At 47.5% G+C, this 15,028-nt stretch overlaps 1 protein-coding gene across 2 annotated transcripts; it reads right to left on the reverse strand.

The window, feature by feature from the left end:
- Positions 1–588: 588 nt before the first annotated feature.
- mta3 (metastasis associated 1 family, member 3) lies at positions 589–14,905 on the reverse strand. 2 transcript variants are annotated; one of them, XM_088284542.1, is made up of 19 exons: positions 14,632–14,905; positions 12,607–12,674; positions 11,143–11,236; positions 8,823–8,949; positions 8,690–8,753; positions 8,186–8,303; positions 7,992–8,094; positions 7,823–7,922; positions 7,478–7,666; positions 6,926–7,000; positions 6,605–6,663; positions 6,329–6,447; positions 5,737–5,894; positions 4,506–4,725; positions 3,707–3,799; positions 3,460–3,624; positions 3,352–3,383; positions 2,875–2,993; positions 589–1,066 (listed from the first exon to the last, which is right to left on the reverse strand). In XM_088284542.1, the coding sequence occupies exons 1-19, from the start codon at positions 14,657–14,659 to the stop codon at positions 892–894; spliced, it is 2,106 nt and encodes a 701-aa protein (XP_088140668.1). In that variant the 5' UTR covers positions 14,660–14,905; the 3' UTR covers positions 589–891. The 2 variants fall into 2 exon arrangements, with proteins under 2 accessions (XP_088140668.1, XP_088140667.1); XM_088284541.1 differs by having other exon boundaries at positions 7,992–8,097; positions 14,632–14,904.
- Positions 14,906–15,028: the final 123 nt, after the last annotated feature.

Consider the following 15,028-nt stretch of genomic DNA (forward strand, 5'->3'; position numbering starts at 1 on the left):
TAAAGTTGTAGGCCAAGGCCCGAGTTTCTGAGGTCACGCTTTAAGCCGTTAGAACTTGAGGGGGAAGGAAAAATAAAAACTGGCCTTTGAAAAAATGTTTCTTGATGCGCATTTCTCAAATTTTGTCATTGAAAAAAACAAAACACAAAAATGACGTGAATTTATTTAAAAGTGCATTTTTTTTTTTACTACTTGAACTTTTCAAATGTAACTTGCCTTGCCTATGTTGGCTAACGCCAATGATGCCATTATTAATTTTATATTACATATGTAAATACAACGTGCCTGAGGATGGAACTTTATTTGAATTTAAAGGGAAATTCAATATATTTTTTTTAATCCGATGGATTCTACGGGGATTTATCACAAAAAACTAAGTCAACCCATTTAAAACCCCCTTCTTCCCCTAAAAAGAAAGACTTTATTCAAAACAACATCACGAGTCACAATCAACACAAAACGTTCATATGTCCATTCCTACAAAAAAAATACATTTGGCTCATCTGCCTGTTGTTGCCATGACAACGCACACACTCGCACACTGATGTACTAAAACGCTTGACCATTTATCTGGGAATACTCGATTTTGGGGGGGGACACACTGTTGAATCATATTGCTTACAAAAATCGGGTATTTTCCAATTGCAGTTTGGAATGAAGAAATTGCAATTCATGTTTTATTAATCGAGGGGTGAGGATGCTTTCAGATTTTCTTAAATCCTCTCAGGACCAAATTAGAAAAAAAAAATCTAATTATGTGTATTCAATCTTAAATTACTTTGGCTTTCAATTAAATTGTGTGTCGAGTGTCTTTCATGGGTGCCTCAAGGCTGTCGAGGACTAAACGGGTCTGATATTAGGAGAGCAAAAGAAGGAAGAGACCGCGGTGGTTCAGTCGTGGATGACGATGGGACCTCGCATCCTCAAGCTGGGGTGCGGATGCGGGGGCCCCAGGACCAGCCCCTGCGGTGGGGGTGCCTGCGAGGCCCTCCGCAGGGTGATCTGCTCGCAGGGCTGCCGACATGCGTGTCGCAGCTGCGAGCGCGACAGCAGCCGCCTCGCCCTCCTGCAGGGGGCGCAGCACGCACACGTGTTAATCAACACGGACTGATGATGACGCCATCACATATTAAATGTAGTCCTTAATTCGAGTCAAGGTGTTTTGAACATGTATACCGCAAAATGAGTACGTAGGGCCTGATTGATTCATCGGCTGATTTTGAATTAGCAAAAATCAGCCTGTTTTTTTTTTTTTTTGCCCATTTCTTCCTCTTATTTTTGCACTTACATTACATGAAACAAAAAGAATGACATTCAAACAATATCATTCCATTTTAACAAGTTCCGCTTTTTTACGTATAAGTGACCATTTGCCAATCATTTCCATATCAGTCATGACCAAATTAGTCACTTAATTGAAACTATATTTGGTATATTAGGAGCAGCCAATGTGGTTCCACTTGTGCTAAGTCAATTGGAAGTCGAAAAAGTCAAACTTGGGATAAGAAAAGCGTTCATTGGGCCTTTTTTTTTTTTTCTCCACCTCTTTGTCCCTCTCACCCGTGCTCTCTCTCTTTCACTCTCACTCCCATCTCTCTCGGCTGTGCCTCACGGCGTTGCTCACCACACTGAGAGAGAATGAGAGAGGGAGAAAGAGATGGAGGAGAAAACCAAGACGGCGGTGTCGTTAGCGTTTTCTCCCATCACAACCATTAACATGTATTACTTCCTCTGAAGCAGCATTGCGTGTGTGTGTGTACATTTTTTTTGCGCATGCACACACGCACGCGCAAAGTGGTCTGGACCCATGCGAGCCCTCGGCGCACCCGCTAATGTGCTAATGACATTTCCACTCAGGACCCTGCGACGCGCGGCTCCTCGCCGGCCCATCTCGCCAACCAGTTAGCGACGCTAATTTTAGCGGCGGCGGCGGCACTCCGAACGGCAGCTGTGCGGGGCCTGGTACCATGACTCAATTAGACAGCATCTAAATGGAAGAACATCTTTCTCCCGTACACCCAAGCAATGAAGGGGGAGCCTATTTGCATCCAATAAGAACATCACTTCCAGAAGGGTGTCGCGTTGGGTACAGAACCATTTTGGCTAACCCAAGAGGAACCATGTTTGGGAATTTATAAGACAAACAATTTGTTTACCTAAGTGGAACCATAATCGGAACCTTATTTGGTAACCTAAGAAGACGCATATTTTGCAATTAAAGTGGAACCATAGCAACAGAAGCGGAACCAAATTTCCAATCAAGTCGGAGTGCGGAACCATATTTGACATGCCAAGTAGAAAGGTCTTAACTGGAGCCATATTGGGTATCTCTGCTGAACCTTTTGGTAACCTTAGTAGGTAACCCAAACAGAACCACATTTGCCGACCCAAACGGAACCGTATTTACCAATTGAACTGTATTTGGCAACTAGAATCACATTTTGGCTACATAAGCATCTTAAACTGATGCGTTTTGGGGAATTTGGTGCCTTGCTCAAAGGCATGGCAGCCGTGATGATCCACGGGAATCAAACCCGGCGCCTTTCAGTTGCAGGCCGCCAAGACTCGCAGCAACCTGAGACAAGAGTTTGAGGCATTTCTCGTTTCAATGCATTGTAATTGCTTGCCTCCGTCATGTCGTCTTTCCTTGAGCAGGACAACATTTCGGCGGCGGCTGCCGCTTCTGTTTTTATTGGACCATTTTTTACCCGCTTGACCCTCGGCCATGTTTTTTAATTTTTTCCATTTCGATTCAGTCATTCAAATGAGGTTCCGAGTGACTATCTGGCATGGGATTTGGATCTTACATCTTTTGTATGGGATGTCGGTGACGGGGCGTCGACGGCGGGAGGGGGTGGGTCACCTTTAGCTTACCTGGTCTCCCGGGTGACGAGGAAGAAGCTGTCATCGGGGGCGTCGATCCAGTTAGGGCGGCGCTTTCGGATCATCACGCCTCCACGGGTGCTTCCGCCGCTGCTGCTGCGCCCGTTGTGCTGTCAAAAACAGCAATGATTACGATTAGCGATTAGAATTGCAATCATCATGACGATGATAATTAGATAATAATACTTGGCAATCTGCCCAGAACTATATTTGGCAAAGTCAACTCAGCGGAACCAAATTTGGAAACCTTCGCTACAGGAAGAGGACTCTTACAAGTACACAGAGCTGGGCACTTGACCCTTTTTTGCCGGTCAGCCTCCCGCTCTCCGGATGCCATCTCGACCCTCGACCCTCCGGCCTTATTCATAAAAATTGTTGGCACGCGACCACGTTCCGGCACCAAAGGGAACCAAATTTGGTCCAAATTCAGTTTTATTTGACCCAACAGGATGCGCTTTTCTCACTCACCAGTAAGGCGCCACCCGCGGTTCCGGGGTTTTCTGCAACACAAAAACACCCATGACAGACCTGCATGACGCACGACGGTGTCATTTCACGCACATCTAAACACCGTACCTGAGCGCCGGTCCTGGTCGGCTCCCCTGCTGTGGTGGTGAAAACTGCGCTTTCCCAGCATGCCGTGGGGTCCGTGCGGCAGCGAGGACAGCAGGCGGCGCGGCGGCGGCGTCTGCAGGCCGGCCGTGCGGTGTGAGCGCGGCGCCTGCGACGCCGGACGGGACTCTGCAATGACCGGCAAAGTGGCGTCAACTGTTCGTCGCCACGGCAACGGGGCAATCAATCCGTCAAGATGGGCTGGACTTACCTAGAAACTGCACCACGCTCGTCAGAGTGCTACGCTGCGCCGCTCGGATTTTGGGGAGGCGGGTCCCGTGACCTTCAGACACCCTTGAGACATCTACACACACACACACACACACACCGTTTACATATCAGCAGAAGCTTGAAAGTCAAACCAAAATGGATGATGATGATGTCACTTACACTCGACACAGACATGAGGGCGTGGTGATGGCGCAACGATCCATGCGGCGGAGTGGGAGAGGGGGTTTGTGTCTTTGCGGCGAGCAATCAATCAGTCGATGGACAAGTAACACACACGTGACACACGAAAGCACACAAGGACTCGGAAGAGATGCTTTCAATGCGGAACTTTATTTGGACGAGCGCGACACCGAGCGTGCCGACGAGGTAGATGGCGATGGAGGGGTGACGAGAGTCCATTGATTGATTGACGGCAATGGAGTGATGATGTCATGGCCCGAGTGGGAGGGAGGGGACGTTCTGCTCCAACGATAGCGTCGCGTCGCGTATAAAAACTAAACATCTGATGATGTGCAGCTCTTCCTAGTGACTCCAAAAAGAAAAGATGATTGAAACTCAAGCGTGATGAGGACAGGCAGTCTTTATTGGAAATGAGGGAGGGGGAGAAGGGGGGTAGGGGGAGTTGAGGTTGTTGGGAGAAAACAGGAACGGGGAGAATACAAAAACAAGCCCAAAAAATGAGAACAACAATAAAAACAGGAAGAGACAGACGGCGGGGGTGCTGATGGGGGTGAGAATGTGCGTGTGTCCACGTTAGGAGGAATTGAAGGCGCTCTTACACTCTGCCTTTATGGCGCCGCAGTTAATGGGGACAAAGGGGCGGCGTGCGGCGCGGCGCAGCCTGATGACGTCGCGGCACATGTGGCGCGCCAGCTTTGTGAGGCGGGTGGCCTGCAGCAGGAAGGCCTGCTTGGTCTTCATGGACGACTTAGGGCTGCCGCTGTTGCGCATGGGAATGTGGTTGGACTGGCGCGGGGCGTGACTCCGCGACCGGGGCTCCTGGGGGTGAGGAGAAAGCCGCAATCACAAAGACCTCCGGGCCAGATCATAACATCGAAAAGAGGTAAGCGAGTATTACGTAACCGTAGCAGAACCACGTTTCGTTACCTAAACAGAACTATATTTGGTAACCTGAGTTCAACTATAAACTATATTTGGAAACTTCAACAGAATCCTATTTGCTAAGTGGAACAATTTTCAGTAACCCAAGCGCAACCTAATAACGACATTTTAGTAACTTAATAGGAGCCAGAACCATATGATCATGACCATCACTTGTCATTTTTTTTAACCTCACCTGATCGGCCTAAAAATCTGCATCGTTTAAAGCAGTGCTTCTCAAATTGTGGGTCTCGTGCGACCCTGGGGAACATGCTTTCTTTTTACAATGTCCAACAATAAAGTGTAATTGCACCTCCACTCCAGTAGTTGGCAGTGGCGCTCTCTTTGCTCATTGCGCACGAGTATTAAATCGACGGTGTGGGTTTGTTTTGCAACGAGAATGCTATTATTTATAGTGGCGGCGGAGAGTGTCTGGTGGTGGGGGGGTCGTGGATTGTTTTCTTCTTGCTTGGGGGGACGTAACAGAAAATAATTGAGAAGCACTGTTTTAAAGCCTGATTAAGAGAAGCTAAGAGGAACCGTAATTGGCAACCTAAATGGAAATGGTACCTGCAATTGAAGCACATTACAACCCCACCCCCCAAAAAAAACATATTTGGTAAACAAAGCAAGAGAATTCCATTGGAAGTCAGATTTGATTTGGATAAATAATTCTTCCACGCCAATTATCTTGACATAGCATTCCCCTCGCTCTGCCTGGCGCCCCCTTTAAAATCGCCCTGTGCTCAATGTATGAACATCAAACATGTGAGAGGTTTGCAGCTCACTGAATAATTAACGACGACGCCTGCCACAATAAATCACAAAGTGTAGCTTCAACATGCACAAACACGTCCTCGAGAGCGCGCGCTGACAAAGTGGCGAGCCGCGGCGGCCGCCGGGACTCACGTTGGCGGCCGGGCTGGGGGACGTCCTCTCCTCGGGCGCCTCGGCTCGGCTGGGCATCTTCAGGCCGCCGTACTTCTTCCAGTACATCCAGCAGGACACGCACAGGCGGCACTGCATGTTGGGGGGCCCCCACGAGTACCACTGGGCCGACTGCATGGCTGCGTGAACACACGCACGTGCGTTGAGACACGGTTAGCGCAGCCCAAAGACGTTTATTGATCCCCCAGCGACGTCCCGAAGGACCTCATCTCCTCGCGAGCGCCTGATTGATCTCACGGAACGACGACCGCAAGCTGAAGGAACTCCATTGTAATAATGACAAATCAATACGCGAGTTGATTTTCATTCTCGCTTCATTTTCTGCTGCACTTGGTGTGGACAAATGTGTCGATTCAAGGGTGCTAATCAAATACATCTCCGAGGGGATCGGACGAGACTCATCATGAAGACATTTTGGACAATTGTATGCGAGCAAACTTCTGCACAGTATGCGTCTGGAATAATCGGCGGTGTTGCGCAAAATGATCGGCGTTGTCCGCAAAGCTCTCAAAATTTCACATCTCCATTCACGGCTTCCGTTTAACAAACTTACTATAGCAGCTCTCGCAGGCTCGGCCCCCGCCGGCCGCGTGGAAGTTTCCGGGCCCCGCGCCGTTCACGGTTGCCATCTTGCCGTTGGTCAGTGAGATCTGGTTGGGGTTGGGTTTATTACTGTCAGAAAAAGAGCGCAGGAGGGGGGGGGTGGATTTAGACTGGGGCCGTGCATTCAATCAAAAGTCTTCAATTATGCATGAATATTTCCGTCTGGCGTCGAAGACGACGGGAACACTAATGATCCCGTCGCCGTGGCAGGGAAGCGGCGACTTACTATGTGGGAATATAAACTTGCTTCAGCTTGCTCTCGGCCTCGGCCGCCTTCAGCCTCTTCTGCAAACACGCACACACAAAATAGTGAGTGAATGCGATAACAACAATGATGAAGCAACATGTGCGGTCGCAATTAATGTTTTGGGATTCCAGGGGTTGATGGATGTTTTTAATTACAGCAGAAGGAAAAAAAAAAAACAGCTTTGGCTTGTTTGCAAGCAAAGCTTACAACTAAACGCGACCATATTTGCTCATTTGAATGGAACCAAACCATATTTAGTAAAAGTCAAATGATATTTTTCTCTCTTAAACGAAATCTCACCTGTTGCACGTATCTGTCTGTGGTCTTCCACATGTAGTAGTACTCTATGATGCTGGTCAGAGACTTCCAGGGAAGCTTGAAATGAGGAACAAGTAAGAAGCGGGAGACGAGACAAGGAGCAAATTAACGATATTCATTTCTCATGTTCTCGCCATCTGGGCGTCCCTTCATGTATATTCATCGGCAGCGTCGTCGTGACCACAAAAGACTGAGAGCTACACGCTTTTGGACCAGTTAGAGTACGGGGGAAAAAAATTGCATGTCGGACACGTATTCATGAACACCTGGTGTCAACACCTCGCAGTGTCAACACAGAAAATGGTGTTCAGGCACGACAATTGAATCAAACAGACGCCATATTTAAGGCTTGAACGTTTGGGGAAAAAATGGCAGCTTTTTTGCCATGCAATATTAACGTCAGCAATTACGTGAAGAAATTGGCTCAGAGCAAGATGACACTCGAGAGTGGCCATCTCGCGTCTGAGCGAGAGCTCTCGTCTTCACACGTCCGCACCGCAGAGGATCGGCGTCTCGGCGCGCAACGCCACTTACAAAGTCTTGTCGGATGTCGTTGAAGTCCTTGCCGTATTTCTCCAGCGCCTCCTCGAACATGGCCGCTTCCGAGGCGCTCCACTCCTCCATCTCGTCCCGGCAGAGGACGGGCCCGCCCGCCGGTACCAGCACGCTCAGCGCGCTCGACAGGTCGTAGTTGTGCGCGTGCAGCGTGTCCATCGCGTGGAACTGCGCACAAAGCAACCAACTGACTTTTACAAGCGGCGAGCCTTGCGAACCGTCTTTGGGAACCAAAGAGCAACCGTTTGCTCATGTGGGCGGAACTTGTAACCGAATCGGACCCGCAGCGTGCAGCACTGCCAGGTGACGTTCGGCAGAACTCACCAGTGTGATGTCACGCGACGCCGCCGCCGCGCTCATGTGTAAACTCGGCTGTCGGACCGAACTGCTGCAGTCCAGCGCCCGGGCGAAGGTACCGACCGCCCTGCAAACAGCACGCAGACCAATCCGTAAAAAAGTCCTTTCCGTCTAAAATGACTCGAGCACGTCTTACCGCGCCACCACCAGAAACTGGTCGATCTGTTTGTTGGTGAGCGGACACTCTGGATCCCAGAGTTTCTCCTCCAGTTTGGCCTGGTCCCTGTCGTCGGCTTGACCTGCTGAACACGCAATTCACATTTTCCGGCTGAAGCAAAACATCTTTTGCTTGGAAGACGAAGCAAACATTGGCCCAAAATTGAAGAATACCTTCCGGGAGCATTTCCGGCACGTCGGCCTGGAAGCGCGGCCCCACTCGGATCTCGCCTTTGTCGGCCAGCAGAGTCTTCTGCGTGGGGTCGTACACCAGCGAGTAGAAGAAGGTATCCTGTTGGGAGGAGGAAGACACAAAAAATGGAACTGCTGATGATTCTTTTGCAAGGCCCAGGATTTTGAAAAGTAGAACGACCCCACCAAGAATGCCGATTTCCTCGTACCCGGCCTTACATCCTGATTTTGGCCACCCCCCCACAACCTCATTTACGAGCACTTATGAGTCAAGATTTCCTCGCAATTTTATGTGAATTTCCAAATGTTTCTTTTTTTTTTACATTGTCTCTTTAGCTGAAGAATTTTTAGCTGTTCAGTAGATCGCTGAATGCTAACCCAAACCACACGCAGGAGCACAAAGATGGCTTAAAACGCATTTTGCGCTCTACTAAGATCCGCATGAGAACAAAAAGATTCGACAACAGCATTTCAAAGAGTACGCACCTCCTTGTCGAGGTACGAAAGAACCGCTTCAGTTTCATTCAATAACGCCACGCTGCACTTCCCCCTAAAAAGAGAAACAAGGCGGGATCGTTAGAAACAGGAAGTGAGCCGAGACTTTTCAAGTGGCGCGTACCTGATGTGCGTGGCGGGTAAGCTCTCGTACTGCCGCGAGAGGAAGAGCTCTCGGTGGCGAAGCTGGTGCTTCTGTTTGTCTGTGAGCTCCGTTTCTGTGGGGTTCTCCTTCTCCTCCTCCAGCTCCTCTGCGGCGGCACCAACACAAAAAAAGGGTGAATGAAGACGTACAACAAAAAGACGAGAGGAAGAAGAAAAAAAAATAATCACAATAAAAAATAGCTTCACAATTTTGCCAGAGAATAGTCTGACGTTGCCATGGCGACTCTCGATCATCTACTGGAGTTGCCGATAATCTTGGTGGACCAGCTCGCTAGCGTAGCTCTCGTCAAAACGATATATTTCGCACTGACTGTAAAAGCAGGCATTGTCCCATCTTTTTAAGTATCAATATTGCGGATAAACGACACTGACACAGAGCGCGGGAAGGTTGACCCGTCAATATTCCGCCTTTGTTGGTTACCAGAAGCCCATTTGAAACGGACTAAGAGCAGCCATTTTCAACCTTCTTTCTCTCGCCAACGGCAGAGACACAATTTTCTGCCTTTTACACAAGTATTAAAAGCCTCTTTTATGTCAGCTCGGAAGCGGGCGTTTTGCCGCCATTTTTCATGCAGCACTTCTGTATCAATGGCGATGATGAAGCTGACCCGAAAATGTTCGGTGGCATCGGAAATTCATTTTAAACAGACAGAAAATGTTTCCGTGACACTTCGTTGCAGAAATGCCCCTCGTGCTGAAAGTGGAGGACAAAGTCGACCCTGGCAATTTTCCGCCTTTGGTGGTAGTTTCCACGGCCATTTTTAAAGTGACTGTAAAAGCCGACATTTTATTTTCCAACGTCTGTAGAAATGCTGCAAACAGGAAACGGGCGAACTCAAAGTCGTCTTTTGAGGCGCCGTCAGAACAACAACTAAAGTCACTTTTGTCACTTTAAAGCAAGGAAATGACACAACGCCGAGAAAGGGTGCGAAGTCTCACACCTGACACTCACTTCTCGCGCCCTGTTGGGTTGCGTCCAAAACTGAATTTAGACATCAAGCCAGCTAATTGGAGATAAAGGCAGCCGCTGTAATAATGTGCCTTTGGTGGTTTCGGGGCAAACGCAAAAGGCGGCACGGCGCAGTATTTCACCGGCTCCTCCTATAATCAGAGAAGCTTTTACGGAAAAACGACATTTTGCCCACTTGTCAAATCAACCCTGGAGCGGAGAGAGTGGCTTCACTGGGAGGAGCAGCAGGGTGGTTTTAAAAATCCATTAGCGACGTAGCCCGCAAAAGCACAAAATGGAGAAAAAGCCCTTTTGTGTGCCGAGCGGAGCGTCACTCCCTCTTTCTGTGTGCACAAAATCTTGCTGGAGCTCCCTTGAGTCATGTCATGTTGATTTAAAAAAAAAAAGAAGAAGAAGAAACGTCTCTTCTTTTTTTTTTTTGCTTTGACTGAGTGAGCGCCGCCGTCATGACAGGCCGGATGGATGTCATGTCGTTGCTGCCTTTAACATGAATCATCCAAGATGGGAGAGAGTCATGTTTGGTCGCATCCTCGCACGTGCGCAGCTGTCATTAAAAGGGCAACTCAAAAGGAGACATTTGGCTTTTCAAAAGCAGCAACAAAAGGGCATTTCAATTTCTTTTTTTTTTTTAGTCCCATCAATGCTTTCCTTGCGCCTTATTTTCTGTTCCTTACAGGCCATCAAAAAGCTGAAAAATGCATTCCAGCTGAAAGCAGCTCAGGTTGGTCCGCGTTTTACGGCCGTCCTGTCAAGGCGCACGCCGTCACGACGCACTTACTGTCTTTCATGCCACGGCTTTATATTTATGGTGCGGAATTTACTGTAATTATGACTTCACCACGACTGCGTTCGTGTCATTTAGTGACAGACGGCAGCCGGTCCAGACTTGTTCACACGTAGGTAGGAATAGAAATCACCCACCAACTAAGCGACTCGAAAACGATTAACGAACACATGACACCTCAAGATGTGAAAGTCAGCCAATCAGAGTGTCGAGTTGGCGGTTGTTGGCCCAGAACAGCGGCTGACCGTTGACTGGCCAACGGTCAGCCGGCCTACGCGTTGACAGCCTGCGGGCGTCACTTGTGGCCGTGCAGCTCACGTCTGAATGAGCTTTAGACGCGTTTATCTTGATATCGTTCGTCCACCGGCAGGTTGTGTCCACGTTGGACCGCCCGTGACGCGATTACAATTTGCGTTCCAAAATCATTTCTCCGATTTTTAGAAACGGTCTTCCACGGACGGCCCTCGGCACGATTTCCAAGTTTGAAAATGTCAAGGGTGGGCGTGTCCCGGTGGTTGCACTCACTTGCATGTTTGTCCGCCAGCTGAATGAGGCTGTGCGAGATGTCTCGCCTCCTGTAGAAGCACACCACCTTGGCCTCCACGTTGCCGCTGGCCGTCTGAAGAGGCGACACGGGAGGGGGTTGGGGGTGGGCGACATGAAAAAAAAAAAGGTGACACACTACCCAAGCTCCTCCCCCCTCCTCTCAATGCAGCCATCATACGACAAGCTTCTTAATTTCCCCGGAGAACCGCTCGCCTTTGTGTCCACGTCAAAGCGGCGATGACAAGCTGAACGGGAGCCGTAATGGCGGCCATTTCACCACGACTGACTGATTGATTGATTGTCTGGCTGGCCGTGTAATTGGGCCGACGGCATTAAAAAAAAATGGTGCTTCTATTAATGAAACAAAATGGACGAAAGCGCATGAAAGTCGGCGTAAGCTCGACCGACGTACTGATTCACGACTTTTTGGCACGAGTCTGTTTGTGCATCAGCCACGAAGTGAAAGTGTTCCTTCAATTCAGCTTCCAAGCTTTTATTTATTTACCTGACATCAAGGACAGAAGTGACAACAAAAGTTTTCCTTTTGTTTGACTTTATTTTGTACAATAGACGTTAGGTTGCTATGCTACATTGCAAAAGTTCCGGAAATGCCTCATAGCAACATGGAGACGGGGGAGAAAAGAACGCATTGAATCCCATCGCCTCAAATAAAAAGGCGTAAATTCTGATGGGTTTGATGTCTGCCAGACGGATAGATGGGATATTCCTGAGTTTGACGACCGATCGGTGACGTATACGCGAGGGCATCTGGCCAAACAGGACAAGAAATTAGACAAACATTAGCCCGTTGATTCCAAAAATACCAAACAAGATTTAAACTGCCCCATTCCGCGTTGGAAATATATCTTCAATGTGTCAGAAAACAACTTGCATGCACAGATGTCCAAATTGCAAGGAAATAACTACCCCAAGGTCAACACCGGGCAGTGTCAAAAAGGAAGTAAATGCATACCTAAATAATACGAACATTGAATGTCACATGACCCTTAACCTGTGATGATCACCACAAATGCCCCCCCCACCAGTATGTTATGGCGCCTTTCTACTTTCCACAAGGTTGTTGTCATGCAAACACAAAAAAAAAAGACCACTGAAAAAGTAAGAGCACCAGAAATCAAATCCACGATTAAATGCAACACTTCTCCAGCCGTTCCTCTTCCAACTAAAACGACATCTCGCTCATCATAATATCCATTAAGACCAATTAAAGTCAGATTTTCTTTTCCTGCACTTAGTCAGTATTTGATGCATGGATGCCACAACGCATCACATCACCACTTCTGGGTTTTACACTTCCATCACATGCGACCACCGAACCCGTTTCGCTCGCAAAATGCAAACGCCGGGGGGTCGTTGGGAAGGAATCCTGAACATCCCCCCTTGGGCACACGTGAACAAAATTGAAGGGAAACACCGAAATACCTTGTTGAGCTCTTCTATTCGCCGGATCAGGTAAGGGTTACTGGAGGAGTTCTCGAAAAAGACGTAATCTGCAATTGTGGGACAAGACAAAAAATTGCATGAGATGTGGAAAACGACGTGTATGAGGAGCCCCTCGAGTTAATCCGTCTTGCAATGCACATATCTTAATGTAATCGAACCTGTGGCCGGCCCCAATTCATACAAGCGACACAGACTCAAAGTAAATGAGCCTTAAAATGAAATGAGCGTGCACAAATTAAGTTGACGTCAAAGCTTTCATCAGTCATTGTGCTCCTAATTTGCTTTGAAACAGGCATCTTGCACTTCATCAATGAAGATTGGGGAAATCTTTGACCTCGACGTGTTGTAAAATAACAACACAGGGATTGGGCCTGTTTTTTTCTGCAACTACTACGACGAACATTTTTTTAAACTTGACTTGAACTAAACTCATTGCTGATTAACATCTAAGTTAATACGGAAAAAGTGCAGCAAGCACTTTCTCAAACTTTTTTTTTTCAATTAAGCTTGCCGTAAACAACGGTTCCAAATTTTGATGTTGTTCACTATTAACTGATGTAACAATTCCTGAATGGGTGCAATGAAAACACTCCTGGACACTGTGATTTATTTTTGCATATTTCACATGTATAAATGATTCTATGCATATTAACAGCACACTATATACCGTTTACACCATTTACATTAATTCAATGTGCAGCATCATGCACACCTACGTGCAATGCATGTTACGATTGTAAAAATGCACACAACTGGATGCATTATAACTCATCAACATGTCATCAAATATCACTGTCACAATGATACGTTCGCTTTACTCTGTTGTATGAGTAAGCACTGGTAAGAAAACATTAACACATGACCTTGATATGCATATTAAGGTCACAAATTATACATTTTATCCTGACACGAAGGACAGCGTTTGGATTCTAATAAAATACAACTACAGGGAAAAAAAGTCAATATTTGCAACAATATTCTATTTAAAATAAAATAACATTTCATTGGCAATTCTGCTGTAATAGCACACAGATGTCCACTATTGCGTGGTTTGTCTCACTTGCATCAATCCAAATCTTAATTTGACCCAAAACATAAAACTCATTGAGCCAAATATCTCTTGTTCAAGGATGATGGGGCCAAGAAGGCTTCACTTGTAACTTGAATCATGCAGTTGTCCTTCAAGTGTGAAGAAATGTCATCCTTAACTCATTCTTGTGACACATTTGAATTCTAGTTTGGTAGGTATGCATTAACTGCAGAAATGGCGACGTTTGAGCGTGAGGAAAGGTGTTCATCAAGGCCCGACGCCATGAAGCGAGACAATCGCTTGATGAATTCCGGTGGGCATGCTAACAATTAGCCGAGGAAGCTAAGCCAATTTGGCCGATTTCATCGCACCGGCGGTCGGAAGCCGGGCGTGCATGTGGGGGGCTGCACGACGAGGCGGTGGAGCGGACCACGACGCCGGTATCCCACGTTGCACAAAAAAAAAAAAAAGAAAATACGAGCGACGTCCTTTGAGGCGCTAGCGTTAGCTAAATAAGGACTCGGCACTAAATGGCTGCGTGCCAACGGAGGCAAATACAAAGGCAGCCTCTCACACACGTACTTCTTGTAGCTCCGAAATCACATTTAAGGGAATGCGAGGTTAGCGCGATCGCGTTGAAACGTTCCAAATAAACAAACGATCAACATCAAGTGTGCCCCCCCCCCTAATAAAAATGTTTACATTGTATGCTAAGCTAGCTGACGGCTAGCGGTGGCCAACGCGAGGCCTGACCCATTTTGGAGCCCAAATATTTAGAATTCTCTTCCTGCCCGCATCACGTCTACTACTCCGGGGTGGGCAACAGCTCCCAAACGACCGTCGGACGCGAGCCGACGCGGGTAACGGCGATCGGACGATCCCGTTCGGTTAAAAAAAATAATAATAAAATGACAAAAAACACACGTCTGTGCACAGTTTTTAAGACAAGAAAAGATCCACATTGACGTACATACCTCCGACCCGGTACATGTTGGCCGCCATTTCTGCCCTCCCGGAGTGTTAGCGTAAAACATCCACTAAGAAAACATAAGAATAAATTAATAAAAAACTATATATTTAGAAAATCGAGTTCCGGATGTGCGCACCCAATCGGGGATTGTGTGGGGGGGATTATTTTGCGTGTGTGTTGTTTTTTTGTTTTGTTTTGTCAATGGAACCCCCCCTGCCTGGTGTTCACACAGTAGCCCTCACAATACAGTCGCAACCCGAAAAAAAAAAGAAAAAAGTACACTGATGACGTCGCAGTGGGCGCGCACGCGCACTCACACGTTCGCGCACACAAGCGCAGCACATCAAATTAACAACCATCATTTGAGATTTAACTCAATGGTGGGTTGTGTTGTATTAAGT

This window comes from Idiotropiscis lumnitzeri, chromosome 20 (assembly GCF_059441095.1).
Source record: "Idiotropiscis lumnitzeri isolate Australia: NSW breed Sydney's pygmy pipehorse chromosome 20, RoL_Ilum_1.0, whole genome shotgun sequence".
Taxonomy (NCBI): Eukaryota; Metazoa; Chordata; class Actinopteri; order Syngnathiformes; family Syngnathidae; genus Idiotropiscis; species Idiotropiscis lumnitzeri.

Excerpts from the sequence above, each read along its gene's own strand:
- mta3 (XM_088284541.1), bottom strand. The coding sequence starts at position 14,659 with ATGGCGGCCAACATGTACCGGGTCGGAG. Across the intron at positions 12,675-14,631 it reads CAACATGTACCGGGTCGGAG|ATTACGTCTTTTTCGAGAAC; the intron begins GTATGTACGTCA and ends CCACAATTGCAG. Across the intron at positions 3,625-3,706 it reads GAGCGTGGTGCAGTTTCTAG|AGTCCCGTCCGGCGTCGCAG; the intron begins GTAAGTCCAGCC and ends CGGTCATTGCAG.